At 44.3% G+C, this 16,287-nt stretch overlaps 1 protein-coding gene across 1 annotated transcript; it reads left to right on the top strand.

Moving 5' to 3' along the window:
• The first annotated feature begins 1,325 nt into the window (after nucleotides 1–1,325).
• Nucleotides 1,326–4,773, top strand: LOC123405347 (protein S-acyltransferase 24-like). The gene is made up of 8 exons (XM_045099069.1): nucleotides 1,326–1,559; nucleotides 1,652–1,792; nucleotides 2,433–2,545; nucleotides 2,649–2,726; nucleotides 2,852–3,017; nucleotides 3,987–4,099; nucleotides 4,204–4,226; nucleotides 4,688–4,773. The coding sequence occupies exons 1-8, from the start codon at nucleotides 1,326–1,328 to the stop codon at nucleotides 4,771–4,773; spliced, it is 954 nt and encodes a 317-aa protein (XP_044955004.1).
• The last annotated feature ends 11,514 nt before the right edge of the window (nucleotides 4,774–16,287 follow it).

Below are 16,287 nucleotides of genomic sequence, written 5' to 3'. Positions count from 1 at the left end.
ATGGAGGGGAAAGAAATATTGAAGAAGGTTGACAAGTGAACCTATGCTTTTTTTCCAAAGGTTGGTTGAAAGAATAAATAAAAGAGTTCTTGTAAACCAAGTCATTTTCAAAATAGGCTAGAAAAAAATCCTTTTCAAACCAGACATGTTGTGGAAGAAAGCTCAAAAGATTTTTTCTTAAAAAAGGTTTCAAAGAACTTCAAGAGTTTTTCATGAAAGCCAAATTTTTAAATCCATTTTAAAACAACTCAGAAGTCAGAGAAATCCAAATTAAAAATTGTGGGTGTTACAACAACTACCCCCTTAAGAAAAATTTCGTCGTTGAGATTTTAGCGAGTCCTCAATAAATTGTGGTTATTCTTTGTGTAGAAAGTCTTCGCTTTCCCAAATGGCCTCATCATGTGAAAGGCTGCTCCACTCTACCGTGAACAGTTTGGTGACCTTCTCGCGTGTCCTCCTTTCTGCTTCCTCGAGTATTCTTACGGGATGTTCCTGATAAAAGAGGTCTGGTTGCACTTCTATACTGTCATGGGGTATTTGTTGATCTGGATTCCTCACACACTTCCTTAGTTGAGAAATATGGAACACATTGTGCACATCTGGCAGTTCCGCTGGTAGATCAAGCCGATAGGCAACTTGGCCCCTTCGAGCGATTATCCGGAATGGTCTGATGAAGCGGGGCGCAAGCTTGCCCTTGACCTTGAACCTTTGTAGTCCTCTCATTGGTGATACCTTGAGATACACATATTCATTTTGATCGAAGCCGACGTCACGATGCTTTTGATCGTAATAGCTCTTCTGACAGCTTTGGGCTGTCTTGAGTTTGTCTCTTATGAGTCTTACCTTATCCTCGGCCTCTTGAAGCATTTGCGGGCCAAAGATAGAGCTATCTCACTACAAGAATCGTAGAATTTTCCATTTGCATGATCTTTGCCGTTCTTTACCGTCGGCTGACGGACGGTAAAAATGGACCGGTAAAGCACAAGCTAATGACAAAGATTATCCACACAAACTACAAAGAATCACCGCAGCTCGAGTCATCCCCTTTGTCATCACGGGCCTCTCTACCGTGTGCAAACCCCTTTGCCGTATGGCTCGACCTCTTTGCCCTCAGCTTGATACCCACGCGGACGGCCACTAACGCGTGGCGTCCTCTCTCCCCACCCTCATCTACCCTCTCCCCCGATCCCCGCTCTCTCTCTCCCCAATCAACACGAGAAATTAGATCTTAACCCACACTTTACTTTTCACTTTGATCATTTGCCCCTCCCCCTGAGATTGACGGGTGGGGCCGGGTCCACTTTCCATTCACACAATCATGGGGCATGCCGTCGGAGACCGGGGCCGGCAGGGCAGCCGCCGTGGGGGAGGCGGAGGCGGCGGGGGAACCGCTCAAGGATGACGTCTACACGGGCACCGCGTACGGGGACCTCGAAAAGCTGCACCGCCTCGTCGAGCTGGAGGGCCGGTCAGTGATGGAGCCCGACGGCCTCAGCTACCACGCGCTCCACTCGGCCGCCCTCAACAATCGCGTCGCCGCCGCCCAATACATCCTCGAGGTCCGCCATTTCCCCGAGCTCCCCCTGTACTGTTATGCTCCTTTTGTTTGCTATAAGGTGTGATGATGGTTATTCGCTTGTTATCTGGACAGCACGGAGCAGATGTAAATGCTATAGACCATACAGGGCAAACAACGCATCACTCGAGTGTAGTGCGTGGTCATATTCAAATTGCAGAACTACTTCTGAAAGAAGGAGCTAAGGTTGACACTGCTGATTTATATGGATATCAGGTATGTGTACTTACTTATTTGTTGTACCCACGGCACTTGTCAACTTTGATGTTCCTTGCTATCTAATATGTTTTGGTTAGTTGACCTGAGGTCGGTTTTGTTTGTGTGTCGGTGTACGTTTGTTTGAGGAGATTACTACCTCTCGCGCAAAATAAACGAACCTTTTATTTCGTGGTAGATAGATACATGTTAAGAAATGATGTAGCACTACCATCGGCTCTTTGTTAGTTTCCCTAATAACCTCTGTGTCTTACCGTAGTACGGTTTTGGCAGGATAGATGTACAAGTATGAGCCATTCTTGTTCTTGATAATAGTTATTATGGCTTTATCTTCTTTGTACAACCTAACTTTGCTCTTGTAGCATGCAAATTTGACAACTGTGTTACTAACATTGCCACTAACACTAGCACATTTTGGATGGAGGTGACTGGTTTGGTTTATGTTAACTTTGAATTTTCCTCCAAATGCCAACCTGCAATATTTGTACTAACACTACTTATGTAATATGTACACTAGTTATTTAGTTATTTGTAGCACATAAAAGTTTCACCATAAGAATAACTCGATGAGCCAGTGTTAGCTTTGTTTACAGAGTATTTCTTTTTATGGTTCCTTAATCAATCTACTGTAATGTCACAGACCACACATGTTGCAGCACGGTATGCTCATACAACATTTCTTTATCACATTATTTCAAAATGGAATGATGATCCTGATGTCCCTGACAATGATGGCAGAATTCCTCTTCACTGGTCTGTACTTTCTCCTTTTTTACATGTGTGCCCATCTAAATATGCTTTGAAACATGATTACATGGTAGCCCTATTGATGTGTCAATATTCTTAACATTTGTAGGGCTGCTTATAAGGGATTTGCAGACTCCATACGTCTCCTTTTGTTTTTAGGCGCTTATAGGGGGCGGCAAGATAAAGAAGATATGTACTCAATTTTTTACAAGCCTTCCTACCACCTTAAGATGAATCACGAAAGCATGAATTCTCCTTACTATTGGTTTCTTTGGGAGCTTGATATTCATTCTGGACATAAATACTTTCCGTAGGTTGTACTCCTTCACATTGGGCTGCCATTCGGGGGAATATGGAGTCATGTACTCTGTTAGTTCAGGTTGGTAAGAAGAAGGACCTTATGGTGCAAGACAATACTGGGTTAAGTCCGGCCCAACTTGCTGCTGATAAGAGTCACCGGCAAGTTGCATTTTACCTTGTGAGTATTATGAATTTTAAATGCATTTTTTGTTAACATACTTGAGTAAGTTTCTAGCATCTCAAGAGTCATTCTATCTCTATGGGTAATCAAATAGGTTTGTTGATTAAACTGCATGAAACACATAACTGATGGCTGCACTTTGTGTTTGCATGTTGCATGTGTTTGTCCTTGAGAATTATTGTACAAACATGATTGCAAGTAGTTTCCAGTATTAGTGGAATAAGTGCGTTCCATGGCCCCTGCTATTTTCCAATAGATTTTCTATAAGTGCTGCTACCAACATTAGTTTTTTACCCCAAAAAGTGACTACTTATGTTTATAAAGCACTAGTGATACTGACATGGATGGACCAAAGCGGAAATTGTGGCCACTGCTCAAACTGCTCATCTAATATGTTTTGGTTAGTTGACCTGAGGTCGGTTTTGTGTGTGTGCCTGTGTACGTTTGGTCGAGGAGATTACTACCTCTGGCACAAAATAAATGAACCTTTTATTTCGCGGTAGATAGACACATGTTAAGAAATGATGTAGCACTACCATCGGCTCTGTGTTAGTTGCCCTAATAACCTCTATCTCTTACCGTAGTATGGTTTTGGCAGGATATATGTACAAGTATGAGCCATTTTTGTTCTTGATAATAGTTATCATGGCTTTATCTTCTTTGTACAACCTAGTTTTGCTCTTCTAGCATGCAAATTTGACAACCGTGTTACCTAACATTGCCACTAACAGTAGCACATTTTGGATGGAGATGACTGGTTTGGTTTATGTTAACTTTGAATTTTCGTCCAAATGCCAACCTGCAATATTTGTACTAACACTACTTATGTAATACGTACACTAGTTATTTAGTTATTTGTAGCACATAAAAGTTTCACCAGAAGAATAACTCGATGAGCGAGTGTTAGCTTTGTTTATAGAGTATTTCTCTTTATGTTTCCTTAATCAATCTACTGTAATGTCGCAGACCACACATGTTGCAGCACAGTATGGTCAGACAACATTTCTTTATCACATTATTTCAAAATGGAATGCTGATCCTGATGTCCCTGACAATGATGGCAGAAGTCCTCTTCACTGGTCTGTACTTTCTCCTTTCTTTACATGTGTGCCCTTCTAAATATGCTTTGAAACATGATTACATGGTAGCCCTATTGATGTGTCAACATTCTTAAAATTTGTAGGGCTGCTTATAAGGGATTTGTAGGTTTCATACATCTCCTTTTGTTTTTGGGCGCTTACAGGGGGCGACAAGATAAAGAAGGCATGTATTCACTTTTTTATAAGCCTTCCTACCACCCTAATGTTGAACACTCGTTCTGGTATCATGGGCTGTCGAAACCATTAGGGTTTTGTAGGCTGGGTTACTTTAAGTTGGTATTTATGCTCTCGTGTGTGGGAGACTCCACGTGCTGAGAAGCGAAGAGATGCACTCATTTGCTATTTTTTATTTTCTGCAAGATGCCCAATTAACCACGGGCCTTTGATTCGGCTATCGAAGTAGTTGCCCAAAAGACAGTCGGCCCAGTTTAATCTAAATGCAGATCAGACGACCAAGAATGATCCAAACCTGTGATCTGATGGCCGAGAATGCCAAGTGCGTTTGTGGGCTGGGTTTTGGTTCAGTTTTACTGTCTTTAATTGTGTTGTGATTTATTTTGTTTCTAGATTTTGAAGGATCGCAGAAGGAGAGATATGGCAACTCTAGCAAGCCTTACCTAAACCCGAATCCAAACAAGTCACCTGAGGTGTGATACTTTTTGTGGCCACGTATGTCCTGCCTTTTTTTGTTATTCTGTAAATGCTACATGTTCTCTGCAATGCAAGAGAAAATATACATCTCTTTGAAACATGTATACATGATGCTATGGCTTTCCTCTATTGAGCTATAGTTCTAATTTAGTGATATTAGATATTTTTCATGTGTTCATAATTCTCTACGAAGACCTGAATTAAAAGTATTTTTTTTCTCATTATTTGGCTATTGTATCTATCTTCTATATAAATTTTAGACCACTAGTTCTGATCACGATCTTCAGATATCCCTTTATATAACTTCCCACACAGGCTACGTGTAAGATAAATAAGTGTGTGACTTAATCCATATATTAGTTCTTCATCTGCCATCACGATTTTGTTTAGAATATTTCTATTGTAGTTTTGAAGAATATTTTATACATGGCATTGAATGGGGCTATCATTCGGATGGAGATGGTTTAATGTTATAATCCACTTACAAATTTGTCCGGTTTTGTGAGCGACAAGATACAAATGTACCATGATATTAATCCAAGAGTCAAAATGCATATGTTATAATCCAGTGTCGAAATGCTCTATCTTATTTGTTCTATACCGAGAGATATAATCTATCTTATGTGTTCTATGCCAAGAGATATAATTATGCGATTCTTTAAATTATGATTGATATAAATGTTATAAATAAAAAAAGTAAAATAACATGTAAATTAGTTCTAGCCCGTGCAGTTGCACGTGTTGTTGACTAGTAGAATTTAATATGTTTAGATGCATCATATATGTTAGTATTTTTTATTCTTGCATTACACTTGCAACACATCTTCCTAAAATCAAGTGTTCAGATGCATTATATATTTTAGTATTTTTTTACTGAAATTTCTAAATTTAATAGTGATAATAATTGCTCTTCTTTTTCTTCTTCTTCTTCTAACTTTCTCAATTACTCCCTTTTTGCAGATTTGGTTCATTTCATGGAAGCTCGCATTGATGGACTGCTAGTGTTTAGTTTTTTTTCATTTGTAATGACGAACAATGTAAAACTTATGTATGTATATATAGATGAACTATGTGAAACTATGTATTGTGCTAGCCTATGTGTTCTCTAACTTGTTAAATATTTCATGATGATGTTGGAAATATATATATGCTCTGAAATATATTTGTTGAAGATGTCTGAATATATATATATGTGTGTGTGTGTGTGTGTGTGTGTGTGTGAAAATGCAAGAAAATGAAAGAAAACACATAAAAAAGGAGCAATACAAGTTCTTTGCGATCAGACACCAGACGACAAAGAGTCGCCCCATGGCAGACGTCGTCAAAGGCTTCGTTAGCTATCTAATGGAGTCGCCCCTATCGGTTACCGTGTAGCTTCCTTCGCCGTCTGCTTGCTATGGCAGACAGATGGCAAAGATCTTTGACGTCTATTGTCACGCGACAGATGGCAAAGTACCTCTTTACCGGCGCTAGCTACCGTGGATGTTTTGCCGTACGTCCGAAGACGACAAAGGTATTTGCCGTCCGCCACGGCAGACTACAAAGAAGCTGATTTCTATAGTGTCTCCGGTCTGTGACCAATTTAGGGGCGTACGACACCTTTGTGCATACAAGGCTTTGAAAAGTGACATTTTGCAGACTTGCCTCATAGCTGTTGTTGTACAAGAATTCAACGTGGGGCAAGCTGTCCTCCCAACTGTTCCCATATGTTAGGACGCATGCCCTTAACGTGTCGTCGAGAATCTGATCACACGTTCGGTTGGTCCTCCAGTTTGTGGGTGATATGCTGTGCTGAACACTAACTGGGTTCCCAATGCTTGGTGTAAATAATCCTAAACCTTGATGTAAACTGAGTGCCTTGGTCGAGTTCAATGGTTTTAGGGATCCCATGTAAGCAGACGATGCACGCCAGGTCAGATACAATGGTAATAGGGATCCCATGTACGGAGATGATGCGGGCGAGGTATAATTTGGCTAGCTTCTGAGTGGAGTAAGTGGTCTTTACCGGAATGAAGTGTGCTACCTTGGTGAGTCGAGCTGTGATAACCCATATAGCATCGTGTCCATGTCGGGACCGGGGTAGTCAAACAATGAAGTCCATGCCTACCTCATCCCACTTCCACTCGGGTGCCTTCATATGTTGTAACAGTCCTGCTGGCTTTTGGTGTTCTGCCTTGATTCGTTGTTATGAATTACATCAGGCAATGAAAGAAGCAATATCCCTTTTCATCCTGTGCCACCAATATAATGCCTCTAGATCCTCACACCATAATCTTTAATTAATTCTAGCCAACGACGCTATCGTAGGTTGAGATCTAGCTGCATGAAGATATACTTGAGACTCTTATGATTTGTGTATATCTCACAACGATTTCCAAGTAGGAAATGCCTCCACTCCTTGAGAGCATGTATCACAGCGGCCAATTCCAAATCATGAATGGGGTAATTTTCTTCGTGCCGTAGTAATTGTCTCGAGGCGTAAGCCAAGACTTTCCCTTCCTGCATAAGTACGCATCTGAGGCCTTTCCTTGAGGTGTCACAATATACCTCAAAATCTTTATTTAAGTCTGGGACGATTAACACTGGTGCAGTGGTCAGTTTTTTCTTCAACTCTTGGAAGCTATTCTCGCAGGCTTCAGTCCATTCAAACTTATTGTCCTTTTTGAGTAGGTGGGTCATGGGCTTTGCGATAGTGGAAAAGATTTCAATGAATCATCTGTAATATCCGCCATTTCGAAGAAACTTCGCACATCTGTCATGTTAGCCGGTTGTGGCCATTCACTTAAGGCCTTGACCTTTTTAGGATCCACGACTATGCCTTCTTGGGTCATTACGTGGCCTGAAAATCCGACTTGTTTTAGCGAAAACTCACATTTGCTGAATTTGGCATACAACTAATGCTTACGCAGTTATCCTAACACAATCCTTAGGTGTTCGGCGTGCTCTTCGGGGTTCTTGGAGTAGACAAGTATGTCGTCGATGAAGACTACAACAAACTTATCCATGTACTTCATGAATACCTTATTCATTAAATGCACGAAATAAGCTGGGGCACTTGTTAGTCCAAAAGGCATCACAGTAACTCATACAATCTGTATCGTGATGTCAAAGTTGTCTTGGGAATGTCTTCCGAACGTATCTTAAGCTGATGATATCCTGACCGCAAATCAATATTTGAGAACAAATTTTTTGTGTTGACTGGTCAAACAAGTCATTTATCCTGGGCAGAGGATACTTGTTCTTGTGGTGGCCATGTTGAGGGCTCGATAATTGACACCGAGCCTTAGTGTCCCATCTCTCTTTTTGGCAAATAATACTGGCGATCCCCATGGCGAAGAGCTGGGTCTGATGTATCCTTTGTCCAACAGTTCTTTTATTTGTTTCTTTAGTTCGACAAATTCAGTAGGTGCCATGCGGTATGGTTTCTTGTATATTGGGGTTGTACCAGGTGCAAGCTCAATAACGAATTCTATCTCTCGGTCCGATGGCATACCTAGTAGTTCTTCAGGAAAAACATTTGGAAATTCGTAGACTACTGGAACGTCCTTCAGCTCAAAGGCCTCCATTTTATTCAGTCGAGCTTGAGTTGGTTTGTTCCTTTCGAAGGCTGCAACTTTTACTCTTTTTCCCTGATGATGGGTGAGTGTGACTGTTTGGTTGAAGCACTCAATAAATCCCTTGTTGGTATTTAACCAATCCATTCCCAAAATAACATTCAAATTATTGCTCTCGATCATGATGAGATTTACCCAAAATGTCAAACCCTCAATCTCAATGGTAACATTCTTGCAATATTTTTGTGTAACTTGATGTACTCCCGGGGACTTGATGGTCATCGAATTTTCCACAGGGAGGTTGAAAAGTTGTGTTTCAAGGCAAAATTTTCCGAAATGAACGAATGGGAAGCTCCAGAATCAAACAAAACCATGACAGGAATTTTGTTGACAGGGAACTTACCGAGTACTATCTCTGGTGCGTTCATAGCATCTTCCTTGGCTACAAAATTTATGTGGCCCTTCCGATGATTGTTGTTGGGATTTAAGTTGATGCACTTTGGTGTCGAGTCATTGCTGGGGTGGTTTGTTGTAGTCGTACCATTCCCGGCCTTTGGACATTGTCACGCGAAGTGTCCAGCCTCTCCGCAGGCGAAACAGGTAACATTGGGGCGGGGAGTAAAGTCCTTGTTTCTCGCATAAAAGTGGGTATTTAATCGATTGGTTGAGGTTGGGGCACGAGGGGTTGGATTCTTTGTGTCCTTAGTCTTATGCCTGGTGTTGCGAGTCGGTGCTGAGTTGTTATGATGACACTTGCGAATGTCGTCCGGGCTGCGATGCTCGGCCTCAAGCATGTTGACCTTGTCCACAAGTGTTTTGAAGTCTAGAAATGTGTGAACGACTAGCTGACACTTTAATGCCGGAGCGAATCCATCAAGGAACTTCTCCATTCTTCTCTCTTGTGTCTTATAGTCTTCGCTTGCATAATGGGATAATTGATTATATTGGTCCAAGTATTCCATTAGAGTGGAACTCCTTTTTTTGAGGTCTTCGAACTCCCTTTTCTTGATTTTCATGATGCTATTTGGAATGTGCGCCCCACGAAAGCTTTCTTTGAATTCAACCCACGTGATGTTGTTCTCGTAGGGATGTACGTGGAGGATATTCTCCCACCACGAGGTTGCGGCTCCAGTCAGATAGTGAGGTGCGTAGAGCACCTTCTCACGGTCGGAACATTGTGCAATAATGAGCTTTCTCTCAATATCACGTAGCCAATCATCGACTTCTATAGGTTTATAAGTGTGCGAGAAAGTTGGCGGACGGGTCTTGTGTAACTTAGCCAACCTGGAGTGCTGTGGGTGTGGTCCACGCTGATTTCTCATATTCATTAGCTGGTTCATCATCTCGTGATGCTATTGCTGTCTCTGCTCCTAAAGACGGCAAACTTCTGAGAAGGCCGTGTCGCTCCCGCGTTGGCTTGACTGTCCTTGAGTGAAAACATTTCCTGTCTCAACAGACTGATTTTCTGCGCGTATTCTTGGCTTGGAGCGTGTCCAGGGACAACTCATTTCTCAAAGCTGGGTTAATGTTGTAAAAACCAAATGAGAAATCCGAGTTTAATGGAAAAGTAAAAAAATTCTTAGCCAAGATGTCGGGGAAAACCAACACCTATGGGAAACTCGAGGAGTCCCTTGATCGTTTGGCGGGGAGAGAGAGGTATGCGCCGAGAGCGGAACTAGCGATCAACACCGGCAAGGTTCTTTTTACCTAGGTTCGGGCCGCATGGCGTGTAAAACCCTACTCCTGCTTAGTTAGTATTCTGTGCTTACTGTAGGGTGGTTTTGCTACAGTAACTTAGTAGATGATTAGGGAGTCTCTGATCCCCCAAAAGGTCCAACCTCTAAGAATGAGCTTTGGGCCTCCTTTTAGATGCAAAGGGGTCACCAACAGTGTGCTCACAGGATGTACAGTGAACACTGTTCATCGCTCTACTCCTTCGGTGGTGTCAGGGGCAGTAAATGCCTTGTCTGGCCCCTGACCTGCTGCAAGATGGTTGCGACATCTACCCAGGTGAATCGACACCTGGGCCTTGCGCTGGCACACGAGGGGTGTGCTGGAGCGGTCGGATTGTGGTAGAAACTGGTGGGGACACCTGGCGAGCGAACAAGGGCTTGCTGGTATGGAGCCTCCTTCGGGTGACTCGGTCACCTCCTCGGCACGGAAGGCTTCCCGGGGGCCTTGAACACTTTCCTGGCAAGGAGGGCTTGCCGGGGGCCTCGCCAGTCTGTGCGAGTCTTCCCGGCAAGGGAAACTTGCCGGGGTCTTGCTAAACTTCGGGTAGTCTTCCCGGCGAAGCGGTCTTGCCGGGGCCTTGGGAATCTTCCCAGCAAGGAGGGCTTACCGGGGCCTTGCGTTTGGAGCCCTTGCATCCCATACCTCACTTGGTGAGGGAAGGGCGTGACCTTGGTGGGTCTTGGATTGCCTCCCTGCTATTCATCTCGGTACACTGCTGTCGGGGGCATTGCCGATGCCCATGCACAAGTCTGGGGCACAGGGGACCCGAGTCTCTAGTGCACCGACCCAAGGAAAAACAGTGATTTTTTTCATAAAACAACCATCGTGTTTGGAGAAGGACTGCGGTACATCTTACATCACACATAATTATACATATCACTCAGGTCGTACTCTCATATGCTTGACATGTTATTCAAGCTAGTGCACTTCTCGTGGTCCTACATAATGCAACACGACTACTTCTCTTCAGTCTAAGAGCACACAATCATACATATCAGACATATGATACAAGCGCACATATGTTCTGTTGCATCATCTCTAGGTGGAGTAGGAAGGAACCTGGATCAGCTGGCCCAGGGTAAGTCCCACATGAGGAGCTAGGGAGTCCACTTCCTCCTGCACGGGCTCTAGGCGGCCTGCACAAGACGACGAAGCATGAACTAGACTAGAAGGCATAACATCTCTGATGAGGGCAGGAGCAATCACATGATTGAACTCCTCGATTGTAGGCAGTTGGCGGCGAGGCTTGTCTGGCGGAGTGCACGAAGCAGAGGAAGAGGGGCATGACCGAGGTGGTGCAGGAGGGAGGAGCTCATTCGTGCTGTGAGGACGAGTAAGGGCCTCCATGCGAGCAACCACAAAGTCATCCACTAAGCCGTCGAAGGCTGACTCCAAGGCAACGAGGTACTACACGAGCATCCTAATAGCATCATCTTCCTCTCCTCTGGGGCAGGAAAAGGCATAGCGATCGGTGTACGGAACGTGGCATGGCATGCAATGATAAGGACGAGTCTTCATCACTGGAGGGTGTCCCAAATAGCCTCCCTGGCTGCCATCTGAATAGCTTGCCTCTCTGTAGGCATGGCTCTCCCGACGAAGCAAAGACGGCGGGTCTCAGCTCGACCACCAATAAAATGCACCGACGTGTGATGCATAGTCACGGAGTCGCTGATCTTGTGACGGTAGAATGTGTATTTGATGCGAGTCGTCGGTCCAATCGCTATCCTGGCAATGACTGTGAGGGGTCGCGAAAATCCCGCTAGCTCGTTGGTGAACACCTGAGATGGACAACCGTTGCCAGCCATCTACACAGTAGACAAAATTTCCATATATTCATAACATAAATATATGTTGACTAACAAAAAAAATATCTAAAATATGCAGAATAATAAAAACATCTAATTCGGTTAGCAATCGCGCCTAGTGGTTTCCTACAAGCATTGCTCTGGTACCAAGTTTGTCAAGACTGGTTTCTAGATAAAATGATTTATTGGAAATTAGCCATGAATGTCACTAGTGTAGAAAAATATTTCCCACTGATAGACTCATCTTGATACAGAAAACCAGTAGTACTTAATATTAAACATAGTAGAGCGGAGGTCGCTCTACAAATTATTACAACATGTCCAAAGTCTCACACGGACGTATATGTTACAGTGGTCATGGGATAACTCTACTGCTTGTAATAAAGAGGGCATGTCACATCAATGTGAAGTGACATGACAAGTACTACTACGTGCCAAGCGTCAGAGTGAGGCTTGACGATTTATTCGTGGTGGCGGAAGCGGTGAACTAATATAGCGATGGACTCCATGATCGCAAGACTGACTGGGACTCCTCTAGACGTCGGGCTCGCTATCGAACTCTCATCCATGAGTTCTCCTTCATCCATATCTAGCCACATCAACAAGCGAGTGAGTACTTCGAAAAGTACACGCAAACAGTTTGCACAGAAGATGAGATGTATGCAGCAAATCTTTAATATGCATGGTTTCAAGTCATAATTTATCATGATAGAGACATTAATAGAAGTTAAGTTAGTGGATAAGTTGGGTGGTAATCCTCCCGAAATACACAAACAGAAAATAAAATGCACCGATCGGGTGTCTCGAGCGATGCCTCGAAAGGTTAACAGCTAAGTAAATCGCCACTATCGGGCGTCTAAGAGACACCTCATACATGGCATAAAATAAATAATAACCCACAGTCGGGCGTCTCAGCGACACCACATAAAGGGCGTAACATAAATAACAAGCCGTAGTCGGGCTCTTAGCGACACGACATAAAGGGCATAAAATAAATAACAAGCCGCAGTTGGGCGTCTTAGCGACACCACACAAAGGGCATAAAAATAAATAACAAGCCGCTGTCGGGCGTCTTAGCAACACCACAGAAAGGCATAAAATAAATAACAAGCCACAATCAGGTGTCTTAGCGACACCACAGAAAGGGCATAAAATAAATAACAAGTCGCAGTCGGGCGTCTTAGCGACACCACATAAAGGGCATAAAATAAATTAAAGGATTATCCGGGTGGTTCAACCAACCTTCAGGATAATCTTAGAACCAAGTTACTAACAAGTAAGTTTTCCCACAACACCATCACATGTCCACAACCATTAAATTAAACCACACTTGTGCTCCACGGACCGACTCTAAGACCGACACTCGACCTGTCAACCTACCGTCCTTGACCGTGGACATGGCTACTCGAATAGTTTTGACTCTGCAGAGGGTGTACTCTTTACCTATAGCACACGGGTTCCGATAGTCACTATGACTAATCCCGCCTACTGTATTTTTGAAGTAGATGCTCAGAATCAGCACACACCCATTTTTACCCCCGCGAAGACCGGCTTCACCCGGACTACGCTGCCAGGGAAAAACCATAAGATGGGGAGGCTACGACCTCGACTAGCATGGGATCAAATTTGTACCAGGCACTACAAGGGAGTGCCCTCCCTCTCGGTCCGAGATCAGAAACACCCATGCCCTCTTATTGGATGACTGGATTTAGTCCAGGGCCATGGATACCTTCATCCTGGCCCCTCTACTTGGTGTGTAACTAATAATAGGCCTATGACCGACTATACCGAATCCCCTTCCAGGAAACTGTGGCAGCACGGTAATAAAGGTAAGACACCGACAAGACTCGATCTAGGTCGATACTGGAGTTATCCACTTTATTTCCATTACTGTCATGCATTCGTCATGACCAGGACACAACCTATCACGTTCCGCGTGACTAGGTATCCTCTCACAAGCTTAAATTGTCATAGCCACATATTAACTTTGTTTGAGTAAAATGCAATATGCATAATTAATGCAGTGGTTGAATATTAAAATAGTTAGTAAGCAAACAACACATCAAAAGTTCAAACATGCTTGCCTGGTTCCACGTAGTCGGGATTGAGCTCGGTGAAGTTAACATCGGCATTTCCCTCGTCGGAATCTATGTCATACAATATATACCATCATAAAAGCTAAGGCCTAGATACTATCTCCATACAATTTTCAAATAATTCTGAAAATAAACTAGACCTCGAGAGAGATATTTTGCAAAAAGAATCATTAAAAAAACTCTTATAGTGTAAAAGTTATAAGTAGAATGAAACCAGGGACTATTCTGTGATAAAATAGAATCTATTGAGGGGGCAAACTAAAAAGAAAGAAAGCACTCAAATGAAAGTACGCAAACCCGAAGAGAAAGCGAATTCTGGTGCAAGGCGTTTGTGACAGCCCGATGCCGATGTTCCAGAAGATTCCCCTTTTCTTTCCGTATCCGTCGTGTGGTTATTTTTATTTGTCGCATCATCATCGCATCATGCGCATCATCAACATTGCATCGGCATCCCGTTGCCGCCACTTTTTCAAACTTGCATCCGTTGTTAGTTGTCGGTTCTCGTCGTTGTCTGTTGTGAGCCTGACTACACTCGCACGCGCCCGCGACATCGTCGAAACCTTGTTTTAAAAGTGTGTGTAAAACTTCCTCTGATTGGGTTGAGATTTGACATACGGTCTTATTTTAATATAGGTAGGCCGCCTGTCAAATTTTGTCACAATCGGAGTCCGTCTGGTACCCGAACGGTCGACCGTAGCGGCACCGTATTCGGTCTATCGTTGGACGTCTTTTGGTGTTTTAAAAATCATTGCCGCGACGCCCGTTTTCCCTCTCGTCTCCGGATATCTACACTACATGGCCATTTAGTCCATCCCGCGTTCGGAATTATTCGAATCCGACCGAGCGGTTGAAACCGGGGCGAAATTTCGCTAAACCTAGCCCCCCCATTTGTCTATAAATAGACCCCGTGCATTATAGACAGCCCCTCCCTCTCTCTGCCTCGAAATCCGCGCCACCTACCCCCGAAACCCTAACCCCACTCTCTCTCCCGCGGCCTCTCTCTCCCCAGTCGCCGTGGGCCCGCCGAGCCCATCCGAGGCCCGCCCGGGCCTGGATCGCGCCGCCCCGAGCCTCCTACTCTCCCTGCCCGAGCTCCTCGTGCCAGGAGCTGCCTCGCCGGAGCACCCCCACCAGCCCCTCGCCGGGGAGCCCCGCAGCTCCTCCTGCCGCCCGGATCCGCCTCCTCCGGCCACCTCCCGTCGCCGGCCACCACCGGAGCCCACCGGAACCTCGCCGAGTTCGCCGCCTCCCTAAAGCGCAGCCATGGCCGCCTTCACGCCCCGAGATCGCCACCCTGCCCCGAGCTTGATACGTCCATTTTGCATCATGCTTTCATGTTGATATTTATCGCTTTATGGTCTGTTATTATACTTTGTGATACCATACTCATGCCTTTTCTCTCTTATTTTGCAAGGTTTATTTGAAGAGGGAGAATACGGACAGCTGGAATTCTGGACTGGAAAAGGAGCAAGTCTGAGTCCTCTATTCTACGCAACTCCAAATGCCGTGAAAATCAACGTGGAATTTTTTAGGAATATATAAAAAATACTGGACGAAAGAAGTGCCAGAGGGGAGCTGCCAGGGCCCCACAAGCCTGGTAGCCGCGGCCTGCCCCCCTGGCCACAGCTACAGGGCTTGTGGGCACCCTGGTTGCCCACTGGCCCCCCTCTTCTGCTATATGAAGGATTTCGTCCAGAAAAAAATCAGAGCGGAGCTTTTTCGAGGAGGCGCCGCCGCCATGAGGCGGAACTTGAGCAGAACCAATCTAGAGCTCCGGCAGGACGATCCTGCCGGGGAACTTCCCTCTCGAAGGGGGAAATCATCGCCATCGTCATCACCAACACTCCTCTCGTCGGAGGGGAGTCATCTCCATCAACATCTTCATCAGCACCATCTCCTATCCAAACCCTAGTCTATCTCTTGTAACCAATCGCCGTCTCGCGACGCCGATTGGTACCCGTAAGGTTGCTAGTAGTGTTGATTACTCTTTGTAGTAGATGCTAGTTGGTTTACTTGGTGGAAGATTATATGTTCAGATCCATTATGATATTCATTACTTCTCTGGTCATGAATATATCCATGCTTTGTGAGTAGTTACTTTTGTTCCTGAGGACATGGGATAAGTCTTGCTATTAATAGTCATGTGAATTTGGTATTCGTTCGGTATTTTGATATGGTGTATGTTGTCTTTTCCTCTAGTGGTGTTATGTGAACGTCGACTACATAACACTTCACCATATTTGGGCCTAGAGGAAGTCATTGGGGAGTAGTAAGTAGATGATGGGTTGCTAGAGTGACAGAAGCTTAAACCCCAGTCTATGCGTTGC

The sequence above is a fragment of the Hordeum vulgare genome, chromosome 6H, assembly GCF_904849725.1.
Source record: "Hordeum vulgare subsp. vulgare chromosome 6H, MorexV3_pseudomolecules_assembly, whole genome shotgun sequence".
Lineage (NCBI taxonomy): Eukaryota > Viridiplantae > Streptophyta > Magnoliopsida > Poales > Poaceae > Hordeum > Hordeum vulgare.
This window is presented reverse-complemented; position numbering and strand designations above follow the sequence as displayed.

What these genes read in the sequence shown, in the direction of transcription:
- LOC123405347 (XM_045099069.1), top strand. Translation starts at nt 1,326, where the DNA reads ATGCCGTCGGAGACCGGGGCCGGCAGGGCAGCCGCCGTGGGGGAGGCG. An exon ending in CCGCCCAATACATCCTCGAG is followed by an intron (nt 1,560 to 1,651) that starts GTCCGCCATTTC and finishes TTATCTGGACAG; the next exon opens with CACGGAGCAGATGTAAATGC. An exon ending in TGCTTATAAGGGATTTGTAG is followed by an intron (nt 4,227 to 4,687) that starts GTTTCATACATC and finishes TTTTGTTTCTAG; the next exon opens with ATTTTGAAGGATCGCAGAAG.